Source organism: Aulonocara sp. 'chitande type north' Nkhata Bay, linkage group LG22 (assembly GCF_057382095.1).
Source record: "Aulonocara sp. 'chitande type north' Nkhata Bay isolate Kocher_YH1m ecotype deep benthic linkage group LG22, A_spYH_male_GT1.1, whole genome shotgun sequence".
Classification (NCBI taxonomy): domain Eukaryota; kingdom Metazoa; phylum Chordata; class Actinopteri; order Cichliformes; family Cichlidae; genus Aulonocara; species Aulonocara sp. 'chitande type north' Nkhata Bay.
The window spans coordinates 12,731,576-12,755,459 of NC_141364.1; the positions used below are offsets into that span (position 1 = coordinate 12,731,576).

Genomic DNA, 23,884 nt, shown 5'->3' on the forward strand with positions numbered 1-23,884 from the left:
TTACAAACATGAGAATGCAGTCCACTAAACCATTACATCAGTGTTCCCATTCAGAGATTTTAATTTGTTTAGGTTCTATTTCAGGCTGCAATTTATCACCTCTGTTATTATTTTTCTGATTTGCATGTTTAGTCACCATTTAAGACTCAAGAGTTTAAAAAGCACAATAAAGTAAAAAACAAAAAAAACCCAACCTAAAAGTCTGAACTGTGAGCTGCTTTTTTCTTCCTCTTTGACTGTATGATCATTTAGTTTGATCTAAAAAGAAAGTAACAACCTTGATGAGAACACCTCAGAGGCCTACTGAGCTGTCCTTCTAAAAATAATGGACAGGTGGTGTCATCCGTGTCCGAGTGGGGGCTGTAGTTTTTGCTTAAGCATGACTGGACTTGAAATGTGCTCGTTTATGTGTCTTTGGTTGTGGAAAACGTGAAAACAGATTTACAAAACTTGAATCAAGCGGTGAGCAAGTAGCTAGTCAACCAAAAAAAAAAAAAAAAAGGAGTTTTATCTTATTAGCATGTTTATTAATGCTTTATTTAATACAATAAATAATATGTCCATTAAAAATATAAAATGAATGATTTAGCTGGCACCAGCCAGCCACACGTCAGTTGTTATTAATGATTACCTTGTCCACGCCACTGAAGCTCAGGACACCTGCAGCTCACACTGCAGGACACAGGTGGATAGACGAAGGTCAAACTCACACAAGCCATTAATATCTGATTGTCTGCAGCATGCCAGAGGCTGGTGGTACAACGAAACAGCCCCCGAGGTTTACTGAAAACTGCAAATTGGCTCAAGGTCAAAAAGGTGGGGGTTAGTTATGGTGGAAATCAACCCCTCCCCCCAAGATGCATTTCTTATTCCACTGACACAGAGCAAAACTCAGAATACAGAGTATTTGAAAAACATGAATATTTTATTGAGTTTTTCCACCTTACTTATGCAAAGTTTGAAGAAGTGTTGACATCATGTATGAAACTACACTCAGGAGTCTGGTATAACAGTCAGTGTATAGAAAAACATACTATGATAGAATGTGCAAATGATGGTTTGTATCAGATGTCTGAGGTCAATAAAGTGAATAATTGCTTAATCACACAAAACCACAACACCCTGTATCACTGACACGAGACTTTTGAACTGCAGTTTTGCATAGACCCCTCAGTGATTTCAGTTTCACAATGAACACTTTTAAAAGCAGAAATTGATCATGAAAACTATACCTACGAATGGATAAAACTTCCCAAAGGAGGGGGGACATTAGTGTTTCCCGTAAAATCGTTTGCATTCAAAAGCCACCCTCATTGCTCTTTTAAACATTTCTTTAGGTCTGTCAATACAAAGGCACTCTAGACACAGTCGTGCAAGTTTGTCACTAAGCCCTCAAGGTCCCCAGCAGCAGCGCCGACTGCCATCGACACATGCGCCACAGCAGACAAATCTTGGCTTTGTTTCGCTGGGATCAGATGAAGATTTACGGCGGGTTCCTACTTCTTAGGGTCCTCACACAGTGTGCACCCAGGCTTCAGGTCGGCCTGCCTCTCCATCTGAATCGTAACGGAGTGGAATTTGTAGGAGGCAAAACAAGCCTGTGTCATTTCCCTGAGGACAGTCTGAGCATCCACTGACTCATCTGTGGAGGAGAGAGGAAAACAAAGGGATTGGTGATAAACCAAATGTTAGTCACCTTTTGTATTTATATTGCATCTATGAGCTTTATTTTTTGGTCAAGGATGACCAGGAAGAACAAAAGGCTGAGACATAGTAGCAACCTATCTAACTAAAATTTGCTTTTATTCCAGACTATGTTGTTCCAGTCTTGCACTTACTATTTTGAGTGCACAAGTACATTCATACCATCAAGTACAGCTATTTAAAGTCCTCTACAAGATGGTGTATCCATATTACTTAAAAAGCTGAGCGTGGAATAGTGCATATGTCTCACCCTAAGTGGTTGCCATCTTGGCAGAATAGTGTATGTCCTCTTATACCATCCATTGTCTTCCCCGTAGACTACATCATAGATGATGGATGTGATTACTAACGATATTATTAATCACATCCAGATTAATAAAGAACCCATCAAGTAGCATTCCCCCCCAATTCTTTCTTACCTATGGCTACATGTGCCGATAACATAGCCTGGTTCACGGTGAGGGCCCAGATGTGAAGGTTGTGGACCGCTGTAACACCTTTCACCGCTAACAAGCCGTCTCGCACCTCACTGTATTTCACCCCCGACGGAGTACCTGAGGCATGGATAGAAAAGACAAATCAGACTCTGATTCCAATGAAAACATTAGCACTGCACTGCAGTGTTGATTTAGTAATTTTAGCCTCACCTTCCATCAGGACAAGAAGGATGTCTCTCAGGATGGTGAAGGTGGTACATAAGACCAGGATGGAGAACACGAACGTGCAGATGGGGTCAGCCATCTTATATTCTGGCTGAAAGAGAAGCACGGAGAAAATGAGTTATAGCAGAAATATTTAATTAAACAAATTCATTTATATTAGTGAATTCACTTCAGTTTACATAGCTCATTTAAAACCAGCAGGAGTTGACCCAAAGTGCTTTCCAATTGAGGCAGACAGTAACACCATTAATGGTGCTGTCAGTTTTCCAAGCTGAAAAACACCGTCTGCTATACAACTGCTATTTATGAAAAAGTTCTGTTTATTAGAGCTCAGTTTCTCAGTGTAAAAATCTGCACCAGTTACAGAGGAAAAAAAGGCCCCAACTGCTTCTCATTAAAGAACACGGGACAGTGGTAATTAATTACATCTTATATAAGAGGAGGCCTTAATTTGGCAGTAATGACAGTCTGGGGAAAAGAACTACAACACACTGGGCTCACTGAGGACTCACTGAGGACTCTGCAGAAAGGCACGAAATGACTGAACAGCACGTGAACAGTGAACATGGTACCATCTTTCCTGTTGGAAACAGCCCCGGCTTTGTGCTGCTTGACATTTCTCAGGGGGGAATGTGTTTTTAGTGCTGAGAATATTGAGCGTTGGAAGCTAAAAATAATGCAGGAATTGTTACATCAAAGCCACTGTACGCTGCACGCGACTAGCTACTGGGTGTATGAACATTTCGGACTAATAATTATCAAAATAACATCCACAACTTCAGTAGTAACTTTTAAATTGTTTTAAACTGTTGGGTCACACTGTGTGTGCAAACAGAAAGAGAGAGGCCTTACCTTGAAGAAGATGATGATGGCGCTGACGAGCACGCTGATGCTCTGGAGAAGATCTCCCAACACGTGCACAAAAGCTGCTCGCACACTTGCATTGGCCTGCTGAGCTCTCCGTCCTGGCAGAAGAAGAATAACAATAAAATCAATTACAGAAAGCATTTTTCTTCCATTTTAATATGAGGATAATGACCTATAATATTAAAATGGCATAAAAAAAACGTTATTTTACTTACCGTGATCACCATGATTTTGCTCTACATCCGTACAGTCATCACTCGAGTGTGTGCTGTTTGAGATCTGATTCTTGTCTCCTCCTTTCTTGTGACTGTGACCATGCCCATGAAAGCTGAGCCCACCATGACTGTGGCCGTGGCCGGACTGATTAAGGGCGACCGCCATGCTGTTGAGAGAAGGACCATTCTTCAAGAGTTCAAGAAAAGTGCTGCCTTCCTTTCTGCAATGGCTTTAATTAAATCACAAACTCCAAAACGAACAAGCCTTCACTTTACTCACATGATATTGGCCACCACAGCACAACCGGAGGTAATGAGCATGATATCTCCCTCGATGGTGTAGTCATCACTGATGAGGCGCTCCACGGCCAGGTAAACCAACACTCCTGTTACCAGCCAGATGGTGAAAACAGACAGCAGCGCACCCAGGATCTCTGCATTAATAAGAAACAAGGAGAGAGACAGGATCTGCAGTCATGCACACTGCTGGAAACAACAAGAAACAGCAAATTGCTCAAATTTCAATATGCAGTTAGAGAAGATGACTTGATAAAAATACACACAGTAAGACCTGATCTAGACGGGAAAATAGAAACAAATAAAATACAGATACTCTTTTCCCTCACGGGTCCCCGCTTTTTGTTGTAGCCAGTTTGTTTTTTCCCCAGAGGTAAAGATATTTGTGCCTCAAGTTATTCCACTTCTTTCTATATTCCCTCACCTCCATATTCCGATAGCTTCAGCAACCTCCCTCCAGGAATTTGGTGGCATTTGTGAGTTCTTGATTGAGGAACTGGTCCAGCTCCACTTTTAAGTATACTAGAGCAGCGGTCCCCAACCCCCGGGCCTTGGACCGGTACCGGTCCGTGAAACGTTTGGTACCGGGCCGCGAGAGTTGAGGCTCAGGTGTGAAATGTATGGTTTTCAGGGTTTTTAGCGTTATTTTGTTATCGTTTTTATCGTTAACTCGGTTTTCCTGGGTCTTTTCACGTGTGTTATGAATAAATCTTCTTTTTTTCGGTACCAGTACTGGTTTTATTTTGTTGTATTTATCCGCGACACCTTAAAGGCCGGTCCGTAAAAATATTGTCGGGCAAAACCGGTCCATGGCGCAAAAAAGGTTGGAGACCGCTGTACTAGAGCAGGTTTTAATACACTCCACTGACTCAGTTTTGCACTATATTGTTCATATATTTTTTCCACATTTTTATATTGTTATTTATTTTGGGTTTATACTGCTAAACCATTTTTCATTGTTTCTGCAACAGTCACAATTAAAAGCATCTTTTGCAGCTTACATCGATGCTATGATTATTAGTCTTTATATTGAGATGATGATGGTTATTCTCTCCCTGATAAATTTAAAAACTGCAGAGAAAACGTAGCCGAAAATGTGCAGGAGGAATCAATGGTACTAAACAGCTAAATCACAAGTTGCTACAGGCACAGCTTACCCAAAAGAATGTTTTGGGGGTAAGCTGTGTTCCTGAAACTGGTCAGGAACTGACGAATTTAAAAGAAACTGAACCTTTTGTGGCTTTTAATGATTTTATGTTTACGACATTACATAAACATAAAAACACAAAATGTAAAACAAACAATATAAAAAGGTATCAAAGTATAATCTATCAAGTTGAAAAAAATCTTTTAGTTTGAGACTATGATGTGATCTTTTATAAATATATCTGTGATGTGTGGATGCAGGATGTAACTCCTAGCATATGGCACTGAAAGCTCTGCTATTTTGCAGTGACATCCACTTATTTTGCATGCCATGTTGGTGAAAATTAAGTTGCAAAGGAATGAATAAAATAAAGAAAAGCTCAAATAAATTACATACTAACTGGAAGACGCATCCTGTAATGAATGTACCTGCACGATGCCAGCCGTAGCTGAGTTTGTGTGTAGCTGGTCTGGAGGAGAGCCAAAGGGATAACAGGCTGATGATGAAGCTGGTTAAGTCCACCAGCAGGTGGGCAGCGTCTGTCATCACCGCAAGGCTGCCTGCGAAATACCCACCTGCAGAAGGACAGAACCAGGACAGTTAGTGAAATGGATTAACTACTTGGTATATTAGTGCAGCAATGTCAGATTTACACTTGTAGGGATACAGAATGTATATATAATTCAAGAAAAATAAGTAAGGTGGCCACAAGTAGGTGTGAGAGAGCTGGCTGAGGACAGACAAGTGAGAGGAAAGAGAAGTACGAGGAGTGAAGGAAGACAGAGATGGTCAGAGGTTACAGAAAATAACAGAAATGGCAGCGTGTATTGTTGACTTACAAACAATACGCAAATATCAGCTGTCATCATGGGATATGCACCGAGAAAATGAGAACAAAAAAATCATCACAAAATAAAAGCAGAAAACGACCGTGACTCACCGAGGATTTCACCAATCATGAAAATCAGGCAGATGACAGAAACCAGGTAGAGCCTCTTCCTGGCAACTTTCCTCTCCGTCTCTCGATCCTCCTGAGCACGGCTGTTGTCATGGCAGTGCTTAATGTTACCCGTGCCATCTTTCTGTAAGATGTTGTGGTTTGGCACACTGGATACACAAAAACAGAGTGAATGCAATGAGTTGTGGACAAAATTTTTAACCCTTAACATTAACAAAAACTTCTAGAGGTAGATAAGTTACAATTAGGCAATAAAAATGTAAAATAGTTATAGTGAAAATGCCAACATTTCCCAAAACAATTAATTAGCACATCCTCATTTAGGTTTGACAGCATCTGCTGTAGATAATGGCAGATGGCTTGAATATGAATTGAGGCTGTGGTTTGGGGAAGGCCTCAGAGGGGACTGATGGTGGCTCCTGGGCCGAGCACATCCCCACGTTCTAATGAGTAGTAGATGGATAGAAAAAGAGAGGGTGGGGTATGAAAACAAGAAAGAACAGCTTATAGTGCAGCGGGATTCATATATAGATAAAGAACTGGAAAGGGAGTGTATGGCGGTGTGGTCCTGCTCCTGAAATGCAGATAAATTATCTCCAATTCTGAGGAAAAATGTGGATGTTTTGGAAAATTTTCAAGACTTTTAACTTTATGTGCTAATAGCAATGGCACATTGCTATTCTGCTTGTGTTTTAATTATGTCGTTGGCAGCTTTTGCGTTATTTTCTCTTGTTCAATGAAATAAATCTAGCCTGCTTTATGTTTGAATATTACAGTCAAGTTCAGAATCTGAGGTGGAAACGCGAAGTTTAATCACATTAACAGCAAATGCAAGATCTGCCTTTCGTGTAGCATCTGAGAGCTCTGAAATGTCGTTGAGTTTCCTCTAACTGTCAAATTTTTGCTCTTAGGTCCTATACTCTTTTTAGCACTTTGCCCTGATTGAAGCCGCTTGACAGCTATGTCACCATGTTCAGTCTCGTGATCCTCCAAGTCCTGCGATTCAGTGCTCTTACCCTAACGAAATTATTTTAGTTAAAACATCAACAACATGGTTATTTTTAGCACTAACGTACACACTTTCTGATGTATAATACAGTGCAAAATTTCTGTGTTCATTTCAGTAGCTTTATCTTGTATCCATTTCAAAAGTCATTTTTTCCTGTCAGATTTAGACAGCCATGGGTTGTAATACCTGACAGTTTTATCCAGTTCTATTAGCCTATCCACATATGCAGTTACCTCGATGAACAAATCGCATACATTTTAATCCTATTTTCCCGTTGACTGCATGCAGGTCAGTCAGGTACAGTCAGGACTAGATGTACCCTAAGTCTGATTTAAAGGAAGACATTCATACTTGTACAGTCAGGGAATCACTTAAAGGGATGCCTTTCACTAAAGAATAGCTATTAAAAGGGGTGAGAGTTCTGGTTGAACTAGGGAACAAAAACTTTGTTTCGAGAATGTTTGTCAGGCTCTTTTATGCCTAGAGTGTCTGACTGAGGGTAGGAGGTAGAACAAGTGCCACCCAAGGTGGAAAAGTTTAATTATTTTCCTTGACTTCCTGAGACACTGAGAGCTGGAGATGTCCTTCAAGCAGAGCAGTGGGAAGTCACTTGATTCCTGGGCAGTGTTGACGACCATCTGCAAAGGTTTATTCTCCAGAGTACCACACTGATGTAGTACACTTACAATGACTGAGGGGTAGAAGGCCACCAACAGCTTTTCCTCTATGTGACTGCTCTGCATAAACTATCAGGAAATGTATTCTCTATGTGGATTTTTTTTGTTTCTTTTACCATTTCTGCTGTCTTGGCAGACCTCTAAGTGCCTCTGCAGTATGAGTTTTCAGGAACTTAAAGCCATAATCTGTTGCTTTAGTGGAGGGTTGGGCCTTACTTTTTATCATCTCTTTGGTTTTACTGGTGTTGAGTTTGAGGTTGTTTGCAGAGGACCACACAGACAGTTTCTGAACCTCATCTATATGTCAAGTTAAGTATCCAGCAACACAAGTGTCATCTACAAATTTAATAAGGGTGTTGGTGGGGTCCACTGGATTGCAGTCACGTTTGTACAAAACAAAAAGCAAAGCATAAAGGACAGGACTTAGCACACAGCCCTGACGAAAGCCAGCGTTAAGTATGAGGTTAGAAGAGCAGTGGGGGTGATTGTGTTAAAGAGACTTCCTGGGTGGTTCAGTGTGGTGAGGAGGGCTGTGGCTTTGGTATCCTGTGTACATTTGTTTGCTCAATAAGCAAACTGATGTGGATCAGAGTTAAGAGGGACGCAGCCTTTGATGTGCAGTAATTCAAGTCTACGTTAACATTTCATGACTACTGATGTCATTGACTATGACAAACAGGTGGGAAAATCATGGCAAATTGGGACTGTTGTGGAAGGTCACACCAATAACCTATACAAAGATGACCATTTTCTCCTACACATGCTTGACATTCTAGCTTTGGAACCATGTTTGGGATTTGGCAGGTGGAGAAACCCTAAGATTGGGTGAAGCAGCGCAATAGGAGGAAAAGAGGTACTCAAAAAAAAAACAAAAAAAACAAAAACAAAACACAAGCATAATTTCATTTGTGAACTGTGAACATCTTTGTGTACAGTCTGTGACCAGCTGACCTGTGCTGCTACATTAATGTTCACTGCTTTTTGTATATTTAGGACTGGAGATTAAGCAAATCTTTGACAAGCCATATGGTAATGTACTAGTACATTTCTCGTATAAAAAGTAGAATTAGGTCAGAAAGCTGAGGACAGGAAAGTTGGGAAGTTGCAAAAAATGTAAATAAAAACAGAGTGCAGTCATTTAAAAATCTCATAATTCATAGTTTATTCATAGTATAACAGAAAACATTTCAAGTGATTTAACTGAGAAAGACTTTGAATGTCTCCTCATCTACAGTAAGTAGCATTTAAAAAAAAAAATATATATCAGAGAATCTGGAGAAACCTCTGTGTGTAAGCGATAAGGCCGAAAATCTGTGAAAATGTATGATTTTTTTAGGCCCTTGAGCAGTATTGCTTCAAAAACAGGGCTTTAACGCGGAAATCACTGCATGGGCTCAGGAACACTTGTTGTGCAAAGAAGGAGCCATACAACAACATGATCCGGTAACAGTGTTGTTTTCTCTGGACCAAAGCTGATTAAAAATGGACTGAGGTTAAGTGAAACACTTTTTTGTGGTCAGACGAGTTGAAATTTGTAACCTGGAAAGGCACCATCAATGCTGAAAGGTATATACAGCTGTTAGAGGAACATGAGCTCCCATCTATGGAAGGCTTTTGATATTTTAGCAAAGAAATATTAAATTATACCCTGCAGCTTTGGGGGTTGTAATCAAAACCATCACCTTAAATATAATAATTCATCACGTATTATTAATCATTATATTACTATCAAGTTATTTCTGCTAACTGGCCATGAACAGTCAGCTCTGCATCAATCCAGCCACAGAGAATCAGTGATAACTTCACCAGTCTATGTTGTAATAGTAATTTTACAATGTATGTTGAAGGGATATTACTGCCCTCTGTTGGTGTGTTTGTGCATTACATGCAATAAAAGGTGTTGGTTAAAAACATCAGTCTAACCAGCGTAGCCGGTTAGACTGGTGCCTGGTAAATGGCCTGTATTTGTATAGCGCTTTTATGAATTCTCGAACCGGCAACTCCATGACATGTTGGTCAGTCACAGGAGCTCGTTCAGTGAGAGACTGAGATTACCGAAAAGCACCACTGAACGACACAGGAAATCATTCCTGCCTGTGGCCATCTCCCTGTACAACGCATCCACTTAACACACTGTTTGCTGCTACAACTACACATGTTTCTTTTCCAGCTATTTATTTATGAGTGACTTATGTATGTATGTATGTATGTATATATATGTATATATTGTACTATTCTTAGTTAGCGTATTGTCTGTCTTGTCTTAATGTTGGTTTAAAATGGAGCACTGTAACAAAAAATAATTTCCCCCAGGGATCAATAAAGTATTCTGATTCTGATTCTGATTCCGATTACAAGGCGAACGATTACAAGGCGAACTCCCAACTCTTGAGCCACGATCGCTCGCAATGTGAATGCATCACAGGGATGAGAAGGAGAAAGCGCTTGGGAAGTCATTATTTTCTTATTAATGAGCAAGTACCTACACACCAAGCTGCAGTCCACAAATAAATAACAAATTCGACAACAATGCATAAACTATCTTTACAGAGCTGTTATGTTACATTGTTATATGTCAGTGTGCGTTTTACCTGGATTAAATAAACGATATGTAAAAGTCACTTTACCAAAAGCTGCTTGCTCATTCTACTTCATAACGGTACTTCTTTCTGGCTCAGATCTGACTTGATATCATCCATGACAGGTGTGCTTGACAGATTATAGATCACCAAGTCCTTGGCAGCGGTTTAAATACCGCTAATCTTCTTTTTTTTTTTTTGGCAAATACCGGTGCTCCAGGTTAACTAGTTAATCCGCATGACACACTGGCAGAGAAGACCACTCGATGAAAATGATCAATCTGTAAACAAATCTAACCAATTAGCATAAAAGCAGTTAATCTGGAACACCGGAAATCACTTTTTGGCACGACTATTGTTACACCTCATTGTAACCCCCCGACTAAAACTGACTTGGTCTTGTAACCTAATAAATAATAGGGCCAATAACAATATTAACATCAGAGGACACCAAACAAACAATCGCTGATTAACGAGTGTTTAAAAGTGGGTCTATGCGCTGCTGCTGCACTCTGTGCACACTTCCCTATTAAGCAGAAGTAGAGCCGGCTAAATGATCCGAGTCAGACACACATTTGCACACAGCTAATCTCATCAGACCCCCAGACCAGTCCAGTCCCGTGTGGAAAACCAGTAGGTCACAGAGGAACGTGAGCAGACACTCCCCCAAAGCACTTTGTAAAACTTTGAAACTACCCTTTTCTGTTTCTTTTGATTTAAAATACAATTTAACACCAAACCTTCAAGCACAATGAATATTTTTAAGCTTGTTTTTATTCACCTGTTTATTGTTGGAAACAGGGAATCACATGTTCCTCTACTCTAATCTGAAACACTATTAAGACAAACTTTAATCGTTTACCTTTCCGGTGTGCTGTATCTCTTCTTCTCTTCTGACACCAGGTGAAAATTCTCTGGATCCTTGCTTTTAAACATGACTGCTGTCTTCTCAGACAGTCGGAAAAATACTCAGACTAAAAACAAAAAAACCCGTATTTAAACAAACATAAAAAAGAAGTAAAAACAATAATTATAATATATATATATATATATATATAAATTAATGTTCAGTTATCTCACTTAAAATCTTTGTTTTCTTCTCTGATCTTGAGTTGTGCCTTCTTGAGACGTCTTTCAGCGGCCGCTGGATGTCTTCTCTAACGAATTGGGGTGCAAGGCGCAAAGACTTTGATGCAATCTTGTGACTAACGCTTTGCACCGTGTGCAAACGCAGAGCCGGCCGGCCCGAAGGACGGCGGGGGAGGTGATGGCACACATGGGGTCCAAAACAGACACACTTCTGTAATAAATGTAACATATTAAAGGGAAATAATTTGGGGCGAAGCTGAATTTCCTAAAGCTAATGAATATTTTGTGTTTAAAACCCAAATTCAGCTTTGATTATTAATTCACTAATCGGGAGAGGATTTCACTGTTTCACACACCCCAAACTACCGCTCGAGTTCTTCGGGGTCCGCCCACCTCCTCTGATCAGCCGGCACTCACTGATTACATAATCAAACCACACGGGCCGTGCGCCCTTTCCTCTTGCGTTATCACAGCCATTATTTCCAAATTCAGCAAAACTCGTCTCCGATGAAAGCAGTCTTACTTAACACCCCGATTTTAACCCCCGAAAGATTCCCAAGCACCTGCACGTACAGTGGAATTAACTTATCAATGAGATACTTTATTTTTCACTTTGAATGGAAACAGCCACTCACACTGAGTCTTTATTGGCAGTGTGGAGCATATTATTAGTTCAACCTGAACAGCTTTGACTGAGTTGCAGAAACAGAAAAAAAGGAAGAAATATTCGCGTGGAGCTGACAGGTAAAGAAAAGAAAAACGACACTAATTTTCAATCTGTGGGTGGATTAAACAGCAGCTATGTCGGTGATGTTTTTTATTTTGTTTATTCTTTATTTGGATCGGTAATGAGCCAATAACAGCCCCGGGGGAGTTTCAAGATAGTGGATGGGTAGCAAGTCTTTCTAAAAAACTTAGTCTCGCTTTTGTTTTGGCGACTGATTCAAAAAAAAAAAAATACCAGAAGATGGCGACAAGGATCCACTAAACAGACCTACATGTCTACACTTCATTAATTTAGATCTATGTTTCTATTTTTAAAGTGTGTCTTCATTCGCTTTAGTTATCAAAATGATGTTAAAAGAAAAACTCGGACTCGGATGAAATGTTTGAAAGAATAACTGGCATTAAAAGCGTTAGCCCTGCTGAGTAAATGCTGATACGTTATCAGTTGGCAGTAACAGTGTTTTTAATCTGATCGATCATAGAGATTGCTTTTTTTTTTTTTTAATGATTTTGAATAGCTGATCTGCTGGGATAAGAAGGTGATAATAGATGAAGAGAACGGTGGTAAAGAGAGTGGAGGAGGCGAGGTCAGGGGAAGGAAATGGAAGAAGATGGAGAAGTTGGCTTCCCTTTGAGGAGGTGGTGGGATGAGTACAGATTGGAGCAATCACAGGGCAAACATTAGTATTTTTTTTCTTTCTTTTGATTGAATTAAACCTTTAATTCAAAATTAAGCTTCCTACAAGGTGGTGATCAATCGCAATGATAATTTATTTATACAGTACATTCCTTTAAGATAAACCAGTGTAGGTCTGCGAAGTGTTAAGGCAATAAAAACACAAACAAAACAAACTTTATGAAAACATAAAATAGAAGTTAACACACACATATATAAAGTTTTGAACAGTAAGCCTGTGAGAATAAAAAGGTTTTGAGTTTGTTCCAGTTGACCTCAGATCAGCGTTCGGATGGTTCCAAAGAGCAGGACCACAACTTAGACATTCACATTACTCACACTCTCATTACACATACATATAGGATCTTGGGGGTGGGCACGATACACGGAATCCAAAGTACCATCAGGGTGTACACCCCACCCCTGGCATCGTTGCCCACCTCTCAATTTTAAATACACGTAGACATTGAGGGCTAGCAGGAGGGACCATGCGCTTACCTGCTGCTCTCTGGCAGGTAGCTCCATGCCCTCCTGGGTTTTAAATGCACCTTAGAACACACATGCATCAACACTACAATGAGCGGGTGGAGGGAGGTTTGGAGTCTTCTCTCACCCCCATTCTCTGCGACCTGCTGGAGCGGGGGGGCTAGGAGGAGGAGTTGGCCGTCCGACTGTGGTCTGGAGTGTGGGGCCTTCCTGCTGCTGCGGAGTCGGGGCGGTCTGCCTCCCCCCACCGCAGGGAAAAGGGAAACACCACCTGGGTCTGGGTGCAGTTCCCCCCTCCAGGGGCAAGGGTACCTAGACCCGGTTTGTAGAGTACGCTTGGGGAGTGTGATCGTGTGTACAGCGTCTCTTTATGTCTGTCTCCACGTTGGTTGAGTGTGGAGTGAGTGCATATGAGAGCATGAGGGTGGGAATGGATGTTTGTATCTGTGTGTGCCTGTATGTCTGTGTCTATATGTCAGGTTGGGTGTCAGGCGCCACCTCTCTGGGGACATCTCAGGCCCTCCAAGGTTTGGAGGCCTATCTCCCCCTACCACCACTTCCCCTGCCAGTGGCGGACCCCCTCAGACATCGGTGCGTTGGTGGTTCTTTGTGTCCGGGGATGGGCGTCCAGGTACACACCGGCTCACTCCTTGGCGGCCGCGTATCGGGACCTGGAGCCTGGGGCTCGCTCGGGCCACTTCGGAGGTGGGGTGCCCCCGGCCTCTCGGCCTGGGGCTCGGTCACTCAGGCGCGGCTGGCTGCCGGCGGAGCTCACGGGCGCGTCACTGCAACTCCCCCTGGCTTCTGCTCCGCGGCTGCTGAGTGAGCCCTCATCTGGGACTCTCCTCAGCTCTTTCTGGGACAGTGGCGCAGCTGCCCCTCTGTTGGTCTTCCTTGGTCTCTTGTGTTCTGGGGGCCTCTGGATGTCTGGAGTTTTGATCTCCTCCATACCTGCTTCATGCCCTGGAGGACGGGGCTGTGGCCCCCCCACACCCTCTAGCAGATCATTACATGAAGGAACCTTTTAAAAAAACAAGCGCGTCCATGCTCACAGGTGTACACACGGGTGATCACACCCACAAACTACACCCTTTTTGGCTCCTACCTCAAAGCACACTGTGTTCTGTTGATCTTATGTGCTGCACAATAATGTTTAACATTTAGTATTTACTGTCATATTCCCATATATCATTGTGATGCTGTTTATTCTATTACTCTTGTTCTCTTCTGCTTGCTTTCTTTTTTCTTTCTCAGCAGGTGATCCAGGTGATTGATATATGCATTTTTTTCTTCTCTGCCCGTTCTGTTGGTTTTTGTCTTTTGCCCTTCTCCCCCGTCCCTCTTCTCAGCTGTTTCTCTTTCCCTCTTTCTTTCTCCCCTTCTTTCCCCCAGTCAAGTCTGTCCCGTATTCAGTAAGTGAAAATAAAAGAAACAATAAAAGGTGAATCAAATGGACCATTACGGCAAGGCTGGGATGGTCAATTTGGTAAAGTAAATCCATTGGGCATCTTTCTTTGCCTTTAGACAACAATTCTGATGCAAAAGAGCCAAACGGGACAGGCAAAAAAAACCAAAAAAAAAACAAAGAGCAGGACCACAAAAACTGAAAGCAACCTCAGCACACTTAAATCTAATTCTAGGGACAGTTAAAGGATCTGCATCTGACGACCTGAGAGGTCTAATTTGGTTATTGACGCTGAGGAAGTCAGAGATCCACTGGGAGGCCAAACTATTAAGAGCTTTATGAACTAACAGAAGGATTTTAAAGGTTAGCCTGTGTTGAGCTGGGGGCCAGTGGAGAGACTTGGATACTGGGGTAATATGTTCACATTTCCATGCACTACTGGCTACTACTGCATTGAGTTGAAGTCATTTTAATGATGATTTGGATAATCCTGCATGGATTAATCCATTTACTGCATCAATTTCTTAGTCACTTTAATATAATAACTTGTTGACTTTTTATATACTTTTTAAGTCGTAGACGTCAGTTTTGGTAATCATATTGATGTGTTTATCAAACTGAGGTGACCGTCCAAAATAATGCCAAGGCTCTTGATTTGTTTGCTGTGTGTTTCAGAGAAGGGCATGATAAATATGAACAAATTCTCTGTCTCTGACTTTTTGAGTCAAGAATAAATATTTTTATTGTTTCTGTTCAGTTACAAGAAGCTTCTACATATCCAGCAGTTCATTTCCTCAGTGCAACTTACTAGTTTGTGAACAGGAGATAGATAATATGAGGAAAATGATAGGTACAACCGAATGTCATCTGCAAAAGAATGAGATATTATAGCTATGATATGATTCTTTATGAAAGTACCAAATGGGAGCATGTAAAGGTTGAACAATAATGGTCCAAGGACAGACCCCTGAGGAACCCCTGATTGATTTTTTGTTTTTAAGCGGACCTAAAACTACTACTTGAAGCATAAAAACTCTACCAGAAAATCCCATGGGAGAATGTGCAGCCATTCCTCAGATTTATCTAAAAGTTGTTTTACAATCTGAAACATTTAACTCTGACAAATATGGCAAAAAATAAAAAAAAACAAAGGAGGTCTGAAGGGGGGCAATACTTTTTAACAGCACTTCTATGTGCAAGAGTACAGCAACATGATTGGTTCACACCATCTCTGCTGTTAGAAATGATTGTCCCATAGATTTCTTGTGCCATGTTTTTTTGTCCAGGGATACCAAAACCATGACGCTTACCCCAGTTTTAAATCGATCTTACATTCAACCGCCGACAGGCTGAGACAAAGTGCCTTTTGCAGAAATATAATTGAGAGTTTCACCCAATGCAGTGTGTGACGTTAAAACACTTACATCAGCTCTTTTCATTCCTTTTGAAAGCAGTAGTGGGAACATGACACACTTGCACAATGAGACTTGAAGACTTTTTTAACTCCTTTTGAGAGGGGTGACGTTTGCTTTCTTAAACAAGTCTAAAAGTGGAGTCAGTTTAACTCTAAAAATAGTGTGTTGGGGCTATTTTGGTCGATGCAGGCTCCGTACAGCCGGCCTGTGTTTGGTTTACCAAAGCGTGTGAATAGATGAGGAGTGGGTTGCCAGGGGCTACAGAGTGAAGGGAAAATGGCATGAGAAGGGTTAGTTACACATGGCTGTTCACACTGTTCTTTAGATCCTGACCCTGACGTAGGCCACTCAGGGCAGTGAGCTCCACGTACACCATAGGACTTAATGTTTATGCCTCTGTCAGCATCATCACCTTCCATCATCTTTTAACAGACCAAAACTCACTGAAGCTGTGTGAGTTTACACAACAGGACCCTTGTGTCATCTTCAAGACAACCACCGGGCTAATTCCCTCATCTCCTTCCTAATGATCTCTGTGTTTGTGTGTCTGATTTAAAAAAACAAAAAAAACAAAACAAAAAACCAAACAGCTCCACATCAGGCATCCGGACAATTCACTGACGTCATACCAGCTCAGTGGCATTCGCCAGACCAGTGCTACCAGTTCACTCTGCCAAGCAGTTGGGGGCTAATGTTTGCGAAACAGACGGCAAGAAAAAGGAGGAGAGCAGAGGGAGGGAGGAAGGAGCATGTTTGAAAGATGAGAACGGGAGAGAGAGAGAGCTCCTCTTAAGTCCTCCGAGCTGGCAGGGCTCATAACAGAAGACGAGGCTGTTTGCAGCTGCATTACGGCCGAAAACAGGCAAGACGCAGCAGAGGGTGTAGAAGAGACTCCGGTTAGAAGAACTATCACTGACCTAACATGATGGAGGTGGTCCTAACAAGACTGCGGGACTTCTCCTGCAAGACCTCCACCTTTGATGACTGCAAGGGAGCACAAGAGAGCACAAGCAGGGACCCTGAGGCCAGAACCAACCATGTCAAGGAAGGGTGCACATCTGGTGGAGAAGCAAGCAAACTGGACATAGAGAGTGCACTGGCCTGGCTGCGAAGGGAACTGGTAAGACTGGGACTCTGATCGAGCCTGTAAGGGAAACGGTGTATCCCTAATAAATTTTGTCTTGCTATACGTATATAACACCTGCAGATTCCTGTTTCCTGTTACAACTATATTAAAGCCCTCTTTAGTTTTATTGTGGCAGCTCATGTTAGAGTTGTACAAAACTATGCGTTCTGGGAATAGGGGGTGTTTATTTACACAATAAAGATTTAAAAAATATTATTTGTCTGTACTAAAAGCTGCATGCAAAAAAATATAATCTTGTGCATGTAAAATGAAATTTAAAACACTTTCAGAACTTTGGGTCAGTGCGATTCAAAGTTCTGTGTAAGTCAGAGTCAATCATTGTTGATGAAGAAATAACTATTTCGTATATAATTTCCTTAAATCTAGTAAAATGTTGCAGTACAATAGTACAATGTTGTTGTAGTAAATGTTCTAGTTAAACAAATTGATTTTGTTGGACTTGCTTAATCTGCTGACCAAATTCATGAATTTATTTAGCAGTTTTAGCCAAATGATGGAATATGACAAACATTACTGAGTTAGTTCACTAAGATTAGAAATCTTGTCCCATAGTTTTGCATTTTTCTTTTTCAGACAGTCAGAGTGGCCACTGTTCAGCAAATATTTCATAGATAGGGCCACATTGGCTATATTGCTTCAGGAAACAGTCTAAATACTTCCTTCACCACTGATGTGTGTTATTTTCTGATCTGCACAGGTAAGAGTAGACTTTGAAATTTCGGGGTTAAAATGACCCTTTTATTTCCAAAGTGAATTGTGAAATGAGTTGAATTCAACAGATAAACAAAGCATGAATTATTGTTTTGAAAGCATTTTATTTTTCTAAATTCAAACTGAGGTGAATATAAAATATCAATTTTGCTCATTTACTAAATAGCAACAAAATCTATGACCTGTAAATTCTTCTGCGTGGCCCTTTTGTGACGTCTGTGGGAAGTCTAAAAACATTTTTATTGTCTGTTGTGATAAAGATCAAGTCATTTGTCCCACCATCAGAACGACTTCTATGGTCAGCCCTGATGTTTTTGTGTGTGAGGCCCAAGTTATTGCCTTCTTTGTTCCTCCGGCTCCATGTAAGTCATGTTCTTACAACGTCACTCCCTTTTAAACCACCGTCACCATGCAAAGAGGCTGTGTGTGCATGTGCTTGTGTGTCTGCGAGTGCAAGGCTCATTGTCACGGCTTGATTTATCGCTTGGCATTTATTGCGACTGCTCGTCATGGTAACCGAGTGTCCTGAGCACACAGAGAAGAAAACAGTCTGAGCGGGAGCCGGACAGAAGAGCAACAAGGAGAAACAGAGACATCCTGGAAACAGGCCTCAGAGGAGCAGCAGTGAATGAGATCCTTAAATTGTCTGTTTCACCTTCCTTCAGATAGTTTAAGGGAGGTGCTCAGGCTAAAACCTTTAACCTTTAAATTCCAGAAATAATCCTCAAGTCTATTTATTAGATGATGTCAAGCTTTTGGCTCACATTGCATTTTTTTTTTATGAGCAGGACGAGCTTTGCATGTAAAAATACAAAATTAGACAGTCTCCGTTTTTTTGTCGCACTTTTGCCTCCTTAAATAAAATAAATTCAGATTTTCAGAGTTTTCTGTTTATTTATACATATGGTAACACTTCATAATACAGTCAATGACAAAGTATGTAATTCTCCTGTTATCAAATAGAATTTTATGTGTTTTATTTAAAATGACAATGTAATTATATTTACCTGCAAATACTTAAAGATAACCAATACAATAAAGGGGAAACAAATCAGGTTTTTACAGGAAATGCAGAAAAAGCTATAATGTAAATAAATTACACATTAATTATAAATAAATAAAAGTAGTGAATAAATCATTTTAAGTGGTGTAGAATTTATGGTAATTTTACAGAAAAGCAAACAATTTCCCCGTCTCACATCGTAAATATACTTTATACACCATGGCCAGGCCATATTATGGAGTGGATTCATCTTGCCTGTTTACTTTTTTTTTGTTTTGTTTTGTTTTGTTCCATTACTCAACTGTCCTTTTATCAATTTAGAAAAAATAAGTACCATCAAAAATTGCAGGCTTATGTGACCTTATCGTGATGGGGTCAAGTCAACTTAATGTTCTTTTCTTTTACAATCACTATTCAAAGAAGACTTTTAAAAGGACCTCCTTTCCTTTAAAATACCTGGAAGCCAAGGTCAAGCCACTCCATAGTGCAATCCGCGGCCATGAAAAGTACAGTGTACTTAATCATTTGTGTTTCCTTTCTTGTAAAATACATGAAGTTATGCAATACTTGAAATTACTTGCGCATTACTTAAAATGACTTATAGAGTACTTGAATTTGTTTACAGTACAATTATTGTAAAACCTGGCTTTTTACCCTCTTTTTAGTGTACTTACCTTTAAGTATTATAGGCAAATATAATCACATTGCAATTTTGAATAGAGCACATCTGTAGATGTGATTATTTAATGCATACAACAATCCAAAGATCTTTATTCACTCTGGAAAATTTTTTGCTTCTACTCATCTTAAGGTTGATTTGTGGCTTTTCTAGAGCTTTTGATCAAAATGCATTAGGGGGAGAAAACAACTAAACTAAAGTCGAACTAGACTAATAAATTGTTTTCTATGTTATTTACTTCATTAGTTTCTAAACTTAACATCTTGTTTAAATCGCCTAAGGAGATTTTTTTTATCCGTCTCATCAATATTTTATAACAATTTATTAACTTTCTTTTAGCCTCATTCAAAGTAATCTTTATCATAACCTTATATTTAAAGACATTTGAATTTACAATATGATCATTTCCCCCAACCCATAGCTGTTCCACTTTTTGTGTTCATGAGATGAATTTAATGACACGGATGCCTCTATGGTATTATTCTCCCACACTTAAACGAAGATAATTAAGGATAGAAAAAAGAAGGAAAATGAAACAGACACACCAAAGACAGAAGATGCATTAAGTATCGCTTATAATTCATAAGCAAAATGTGATAAAATATCACCAAAAAGTCCCAAAGCTTTGTGCTGAGGCTGAGGTTGTTTTTTTCTGTGGTTAGCATACTCCCTGGAAAAAAAAAACTCATCTACAGACAGAAGCTGATTTGAGAAGCCTCTACATTATTTGAAAAGGACTAGTGTTTGTCATAATGAGGTGAAGCCCAAGATGGCTTGATCTCAAAGAAGAAAAAAAGAAAATCACGGTTTTCTCTTAATTAAGTGTTGACAAAGGAAATACAACCAGAATCTTTTATGCACCGCCTCAGCCTCAGTTTGAGCCTGGTGCTGTAATTAACCGAGAAAAGAAATGCAGATCGGCCCGCATTCCTGAGTGCTTTGCACAGACTTGGACACTAGATGGAATTCTGAATATCTTATTTTACAATGCCAGTAGTTGGACAGCCTCTCATAAAAAAAGGAAAAGAAAGGGAATGACAGAAAGATCCATTTGCATTTGAAAGAGGGCAACACTCAAATGAAATGGCTTACGGTTTCAAAGCGAGCACAACCTGCTCAGCTTCATCGAGATGGAAAGAAACTCTCTGAAGTTCGCTTCACAATTCTTTCATTCACAGTTTGGTATTTGGTCCTATTTGTCTGTTTGCTCTGTGCTTCTGTGAAATCTAAACAGATGTGTCCTCCGTGTGTAGATGGAGATGCGTTCTCAGGATCAAGCCCTGATTCGACAGCTGATGGAGCTTCACTCGGGCATCCAGGAGCTCAAGCAGGAGCTGTATGAGGAGGAGCAAGAGGAGGAGACGTATGAGGAAGAAGAGGAGGGGAGCTACTGGGACTCTGAGAGTGAACAAGGAAGCGGCAGTCTCTACTCCAGCTCAGTGGAGGGGGGCTTTTCCATTTCCTGCCTAAAGATGCCTCAGCAGCTTTATTCGGGCACTTTATCGAGGAGGATGTTCTGCAGGAGAAGCTCTGTGCCTTAAAAAGTCAGACAAATTGTTCAAAAATGTGCCTTTTAAGGCAGTTAACATAGACAAGGTGGAGTACGGTGACCCCATTTTCCACCGCTTCACTTAAGAAAAAACAAAGCTTAAAGTCATTTTAACTTACGGCTGCATACAAATTAGCCAACAATGTCATGGCTTATACTTTATTTTTATTTTCATAACACGAATATGACATTGTAAATGAAAAAAGGCACCTTAGACAAAAACAAATGTTTTTTTGTTTTTTTGCAAAACAGGCTAATTAGTAGTTGTGGGGCACAACAGCCATGTTGTTTTTTTGTTTACTTGTTTGTTTTTAGTGTCAAAACGTTGAGTATATCCATAAAAATACATGCTGGTGAGTTATAACACAAGTCATCCACCTTCCAGCTCGATTAATATTCATAATAAACACGTGTTTGTTTGATTTTTCTGTACCAAGACGTAAGCTGGGAGTTTTTACATTGGAGTCTAACAGGATGAACTACTTTCGGAGTCACCCTCAAGTGGCCATTAGAGGAACTGCTGTTTTTGACAGTTCTGTTTTGCCTATATTTTTCAGCCATGAATAAATTATCATTTTATTTGCATATTACTTTTCAAAATAAACGTCACAAAGTGCTTGACAACAAAAAGGATAGAACATCAAAACAAAAACAAAACAAAAGACAGCAAATGGAGTTTAAAAAGATGAGTTTTTAGCTGTATTTTAAGTCCGCACATATCAGAGTCTGGAGTACACTGTCTCCTTTAATTCTCAGCCTTTTATGATGCACAGCCAGCAGGTACTGATCACATGACCCCAGGCACCTGTTGGGTTGTATGCATGTAAAAGTTTACTGGTATACTCTGGTGAGTGTCCATGCAGAGCTCTAAAAGTTAAAACAAGAATCTTAAAGTGGAGTGTGAAGTTGATGGAACTAAATTAACAGTGTGACATGTGAGAAAAGAGTACACCCAGGTTTACTGAAGTCATAGTTATGTGAGTGGTTTTCCTACAGACTACTACAGATTAAATAAAAAAATATTTTTTTAAAGAGTATGATGTAGCAGGAAAAGTAGGATTCATGATTCATGCTGTCTGGAGTATTTTATTAGCCAAACTAACCCATCAATGGCTGTAGCATCATACAGTATATACATTTCCAGTATGTATATATTGTTACTTTATATTTTAGTATCTGTATTAAACAATGACCTAAAGGCAGTCTTTTGAAGCACTGTGTTAAGCGTTTTCTCTGTCTAGACAAATATTAACATGTACTGTACAAACATGTGAACATGTCAGTAACTGAAAGCCTGAAAAGTCACTGATATTTATTCTGTCTGACCAGAAATGTAATTCAGTAGGTCAGGAGGTTGTTTTTTTTATATCTCCATGTGTTCATTGTAACTGCAGATAACTATTCTGATTTGACATATGAGTTTTTAAAATGCTCTTACATGTAGATAAAGATGGGCTTTTTTGTTCTTGTTTGGGAGTGACACTTGAATGTATTTATTAACCATTCCTGAATTTTATAGCACTTTTTAAAACAGGTACTGCAGTGGTTACAGTATGCCAGCTAAATAAAGACGCAAAGACGGTGACATTGTACATTTTATTTCTCTTACATTCACACATTTATGTCTTTTTTTTCTTTCCACTTTGTTTATCACAACTTTGTGTAAGTGCAAATTTTCTTCAAAAAAGAAAAGAGCAGGATCAAAGACAATTCAACATATTGCAACCTTCTTTTTTTTCACTGAAGGTATTTTACATGCAACTGCTAACTAAGTTCCTTTACAGTGATACAACTTATTATCATAAGCAAGTGCATTTGAATCTTTGCATCACAGTCCTTACTTTCTCCACTATTCATTCCAGTAAAAAAAAAAAATATAGACTTTTGCTGGAGCCAGTTACTGGTGGTTACCCCCTTCTACCTCCACACATCCAAAACTCTCCCTCCTTAGTCTCTGGATCTCTGTGTTGAGCCCCAGCAGTGTCTGAGCCAGCTGGAGGTCCTGGGAGCGCATTTCCAACTGCATGACAACAATGAAAGAAAATAATTAGCATAACCAAGCTACACATAAAATTACTAGTCCTTTGCTTTGATTTTTCATATGCATGAATGAACTTGGTTAAAAATAATAGATGAATAAAATACCCATGACTGTTAATACCACCTGTTGAAGGCTAAAGATAAATAGCAAACAAAGTCAGATTTTTAAGATGACCTACCAGTTCAGACCTCAGCCAGGTTATCGCTCCATCTATCTGTGCCCGCCGCAGCTCTTCGTTTGCTTGATAACTCCTGCCCACGCTGACCGGTCTGACTGTGGAACCAGAGTCCTGGAGATCTTCTCGGGACTCTCCTGTCACTCTGAAGGCATCAATTAATTTGTTCTTTATGTTCTCCAGAACCATAGTTGACAAAGTGTCCTCACTGTGACTGTCTCGATCCATGCTCGGAGGATACAGATGTGCTGGCTGCTATGATAATGTTCCTCCCAGCGCTTTCTTTGACTGACTGATAAACACTTTGTCATAAAGCTTTCGGAAATGCTGCCTGCCTCGTTGTCTTCTTTACACAACACTGCCCCCCTTTTACAGATCCTCGCCAAACTGGTCTTCCTCCTTTCCTTCTGTGGACAGGGCTCTACTCCACAGGTTTGTGTGTGCCTCCTCAGCAGCTCCAATAACCTTTTTGCCTGCTTGGTGTTGAACTGGCCTGTTTTGTCATTGTTACTATGGAGAAACACCCTCCGCCTGCGTGGCCACCTCCCTCCTCCTGCTTCTCCTCCTTCTTTCGGTAACCCTTATAAGAATAGTGGAAGATCTTGGACAAAGACTATTGTTGCCTCCAAAAAGAACTGAAAAGACCCCTCCAACCGGTGCCACCACA

The 23,884-nt window shown here is 40.3% G+C and overlaps 3 protein-coding genes across 4 annotated transcripts; 1 reads left to right on the forward strand and 2 right to left on the reverse strand.

Annotated features, from left to right (window-relative positions):
* Nucleotides 1-902: 902 nt before the first annotated feature.
* Nucleotides 903-11,639, reverse strand: slc30a8 (solute carrier family 30 member 8). Of its 2 annotated transcripts, XM_086280243.1 has the most exons (11): nt 11,561-11,639; nt 11,196-11,415; nt 10,978-11,089; nt 5,833-5,999; nt 5,321-5,467; nt 3,729-3,882; nt 3,449-3,615; nt 3,219-3,331; nt 2,352-2,457; nt 2,124-2,258; nt 903-1,642 (listed from the first exon to the last, which is right to left on the reverse strand). In XM_086280243.1, exons 3-11 carry the CDS (start codon nt 11,049-11,051, stop codon nt 1,497-1,499), a joined length of 1,209 nt encoding a protein of 402 aa, XP_086136369.1. In that variant the 5' UTR covers nt 11,052-11,089; nt 11,196-11,415; nt 11,561-11,639; the 3' UTR covers nt 903-1,496. The 2 variants fall into 2 exon arrangements, with proteins under 2 accessions (XP_086136369.1, XP_086136368.1); XM_086280242.1 differs by having other exon boundaries at nt 11,196-11,587.
* Nucleotides 11,640-11,681: 42 nt separating this feature from the next.
* LOC147303625 (uncharacterized) lies at nt 11,682-22,583 on the forward strand. The gene is made up of 3 exons (XM_086280244.1): nt 11,682-11,948; nt 16,345-17,032; nt 20,706-22,583. Exons 2-3 carry the CDS (start codon nt 16,835-16,837, stop codon nt 20,991-20,993), a joined length of 486 nt encoding a protein of 161 aa, XP_086136370.1. The 5' UTR covers nt 11,682-11,948; nt 16,345-16,834; the 3' UTR covers nt 20,994-22,583.
* An 8-nt stretch (nt 22,584-22,591) lies between these two features.
* On the reverse strand, nt 22,592-23,687 carry LOC147303626 (alanine and arginine rich domain containing protein). Its single transcript, XM_086280245.1, has 2 exons — nt 23,221-23,687; nt 22,592-23,021 (listed from the first exon to the last, which is right to left on the reverse strand). The coding sequence occupies exons 1-2, from the start codon at nt 23,443-23,445 to the stop codon at nt 22,899-22,901; spliced, it is 348 nt and encodes a 115-aa protein (XP_086136371.1). The 5' UTR covers nt 23,446-23,687; the 3' UTR covers nt 22,592-22,898.
* Nucleotides 23,688-23,884: the final 197 nt, after the last annotated feature.